Source organism: Galeopterus variegatus, unplaced genomic scaffold (assembly GCF_000696425.1).
Source record: "Galeopterus variegatus unplaced genomic scaffold, G_variegatus-3.0.2 Scaffold2985, whole genome shotgun sequence".
In the NCBI taxonomy this organism is placed as follows: Eukaryota; Metazoa; Chordata; class Mammalia; order Dermoptera; family Cynocephalidae; genus Galeopterus; species Galeopterus variegatus.
The window spans coordinates 101,968-104,696 of NW_007729096.1; the positions used below are offsets into that span (position 1 = coordinate 101,968).

At 64.5% G+C, this 2,729-nt stretch overlaps 1 protein-coding gene across 1 annotated transcript in view; it reads right to left on the bottom strand.

The window, feature by feature from the left end:
• LOC103599489 overlaps positions 1-2,332 on the bottom strand; it is a 24,913-nt gene extending 22,581 nt beyond the window's left edge. The window contains exons 1-3 of the mRNA XM_008583634.1: positions 2,218-2,332; positions 821-1,143; positions 431-627 (exon numbers count right to left, since the gene is read on the bottom strand). Of these exons, the coding sequence (XP_008581856.1) occupies positions 431-627; positions 821-1,143; positions 2,218-2,332 (635 nt within the window). The remainder of the gene's footprint in view (positions 1-430; positions 628-820; positions 1,144-2,217) is intronic.
• Positions 2,333-2,729: the final 397 nt, after the last annotated feature.

Consider the following 2,729-nt stretch of genomic DNA (forward strand, 5'->3'; position numbering starts at 1 on the left):
GGCGGCGCGCGGGGCGATGCCGGACTCGGGGGCTGCCGGCTCCGGAGACGCCGCTCTCCGCCCGGAGGAGGCCGCCCGCCGGGCGCGGGGTCCCGGCCCCAAGGTAAAGTTGCGCGCGCCGCGGGGCCGAGGGGTTCTGCACCGGAGGGTCCCGGGGCCAGAGCCGGCAAGGGGGGCGCCGGAGGGCGGGGGGGGGAGGAGTCTACACTGGAGAGACCCGGGGCAGGAGCGCGGCCAGGAGCTACCCCGGGCGGGCCGGGGTCGGAGCGGGGACAGGGGGCGGGCACCTGCCCGACAACGGAGATGGTGCCACGCGCGCAGCTTCTACCTCGGTTGCGCGTGGGGTGGGAGTGAAGGGCGTTCGGGGAGGAGCGTTTGGAGCGCCCGGGCCGGGGGCGGGGCTGGGCTGGGCACCGCCCCCACCCCTCACGGCGCCCGGAGTCCCGGAGTCGGCAGGCGTCGGCCGAGGCGCTTGGGGCCGCACCGGGCGCTTTCATGGAGGTCCGGGCGGCCGCGGTCAGAAGCCGGGACCTGCAGCCGCCCGGTCCGTCCGCGTCGCCTCTGCCGGATCCCGGGTAAGAGGAAGGAGCGGGGGACGAAGCGGCGCCCGCGACCCGAGGGGGACATCTGCGGAGGAGTCCCGGGGGTCCGGGGCTCTCCCGGCGCCCGCGCTGGCTTGGTGGGGGGCGCACCCGGCTACCGCGAGGAGGGGCGGGACGTGGGCGAGTCCTCGGCTGCTCGTGCCCTTCCCCGCCCCCTTCTGCCGTCCGTGTGGTGTGAGGTGACGCCCCCACTCCCGCCGTCACAAACACCCGCGCACACCGGACCCGACTCGGGCGAGAGCGGGCTCCGCCGCGGCCTCCGCGAATTCTGCAAACTCGAGCCGGGCCCAGATCGGGTACCAGAGCTGGGGGCGCGGGAGCGGCCCCGGTCCGGACAGTGGCACCGGGGGGCCGAGGAGGGACGGGCGCGGACGGGGTCGCTGGCCTCGGGCGGACGGCGGGGTGACCTGGGCTCTCTGCGGCTCTAGCGCTCTCCCAAGCCCGCCCATCCCCGGGGACCCGGCGCGTCCTGTGCGCGCTGGTGTTTGCGCTCCGGCGGTTTCGGGGTGACCGGTGGCACCCCCTCCCGGTCCGCCCCGTTCTAGCCAGTCGGAGTGGCGACTCGTGGGGCATCTCCCCCGCAGAGCAGGGTGGCTGTTATGGGCTGTGACTCGGGATCCCTTCGCACCTCTCCCAGTACCCTGGCCCGAGGCTTGGTGTAGGCTGGGGTGGATTCGCCTTTAGAATTCTAGGAAGTCCTCCTGTCCCCTGCCTTGGGCCTCCGTGGTGCTCCCCCTTTCCTCTGGCTGAGAGAGACAGAGGCTTCCCGAAGTGTGTGCTCAGGGCCAAGGCTCGGAGCAACTGGCGTGTTGTAAATCATGGATTTTGACCCAGCTGGGAAATCTCGATGTAATTAAGTGGGGAGGCTGATCCGCTCCTCTGCCCAGCCCAGGCGCAGCTGCTGCCCGCGCGGGTCCGATCGGCAACCCCGGCAGGACTCAGTCATGAGCAGCTTTCATATCTGCGAGAAACCCGGGAGGGATTCCACGAACCCCAGACAGGACTGAGCAGAACAGCGGCTCCCCCGCCCCACCCTCCCCTCCAGGGCGCACAGGGACGTCTGAAGGCTTCACATGTTAGTCAGTGGGAAGCCGCTGCTCTGGGTTCTCTTAAACTGGGGGGGGGGGGGTCATTATGGCTCATTTTCGGGGTGAAATCACGTGGCCACGGGTCCCTGTTACGAACCAGCCACACTCACACTAAGGACTGCACAGTAATGCCAAGAAAAGACTATTGTATCTCTCTTAATTAGGGAGAGGTTATGAAAACAACTTGCAGAATCTTTCCAAGGCCAGTGCCAATTTATGTATTCCACTTTGCAAAAGTTTTTTTTGTACCTTGAGATTTCCATAATTTAAGGGGAAAAAAATCGGGTGTTTTGTAGGCATGGAATTAAGCAGGGACGGGAGCTCCGGGCTGACAGAAGTAGGAGCCATGCAGCTTTTCTCCTCGGTGCCTGCACCGTCCTCGTGTACCAGATGCTCAGAAAATATGTGCTGCTGGGCTAATTGTTTGAATTACAATTAAGAGTTTCTACCTAGAGTATGGGTGGGAGCTGCATTATTGTAATTACAGGTATATGTGCCATAATTAGTAGGTTGCATAGAACACATACTTTGGTAGGAAATGACAAAATGTTGGGTTTTGCCCAGGTAAAAGCAGGTCCCTGGCTTCTGGGTGTCTTTGGGGATCTGGCTGCTGGGGATCAGAGCAGCTTGTCTTTCCGCCATCCGATGGCTCTGGCTGGTCTTCCAGAAGGAGCATGTCTGTGCAGGCGCCGGGAGGGCAGGACGAGCCAGGGCTGTTTGGAGTGGGAGGGCGCTGTCGGCTTCTCAGGCTGTGTGCGGATGTGTGGGGGTGGGAGCGGGGGGAGCAGATGGGGCTGCACCGCGCAAGTGGGTGCTAGGGGAGGGGTGAGTCAGGGGAGGGGGCGGGGGCCTGAAAGATGAGGACAGTCCACGGGGTCCAGGGATGGCTATCTGTCTCTGAATATCTGAGCGCCCGTCCACAGATGAGTAATGTCACAAGGAACCGAGACATTTTAAAGCTGACACTGTCCAGGGATGTTCTCTGTGGTGAGAAAAGGAACCATGGGCTTCCCCCTGCAGCGAGAGGCTGTCATCAGGT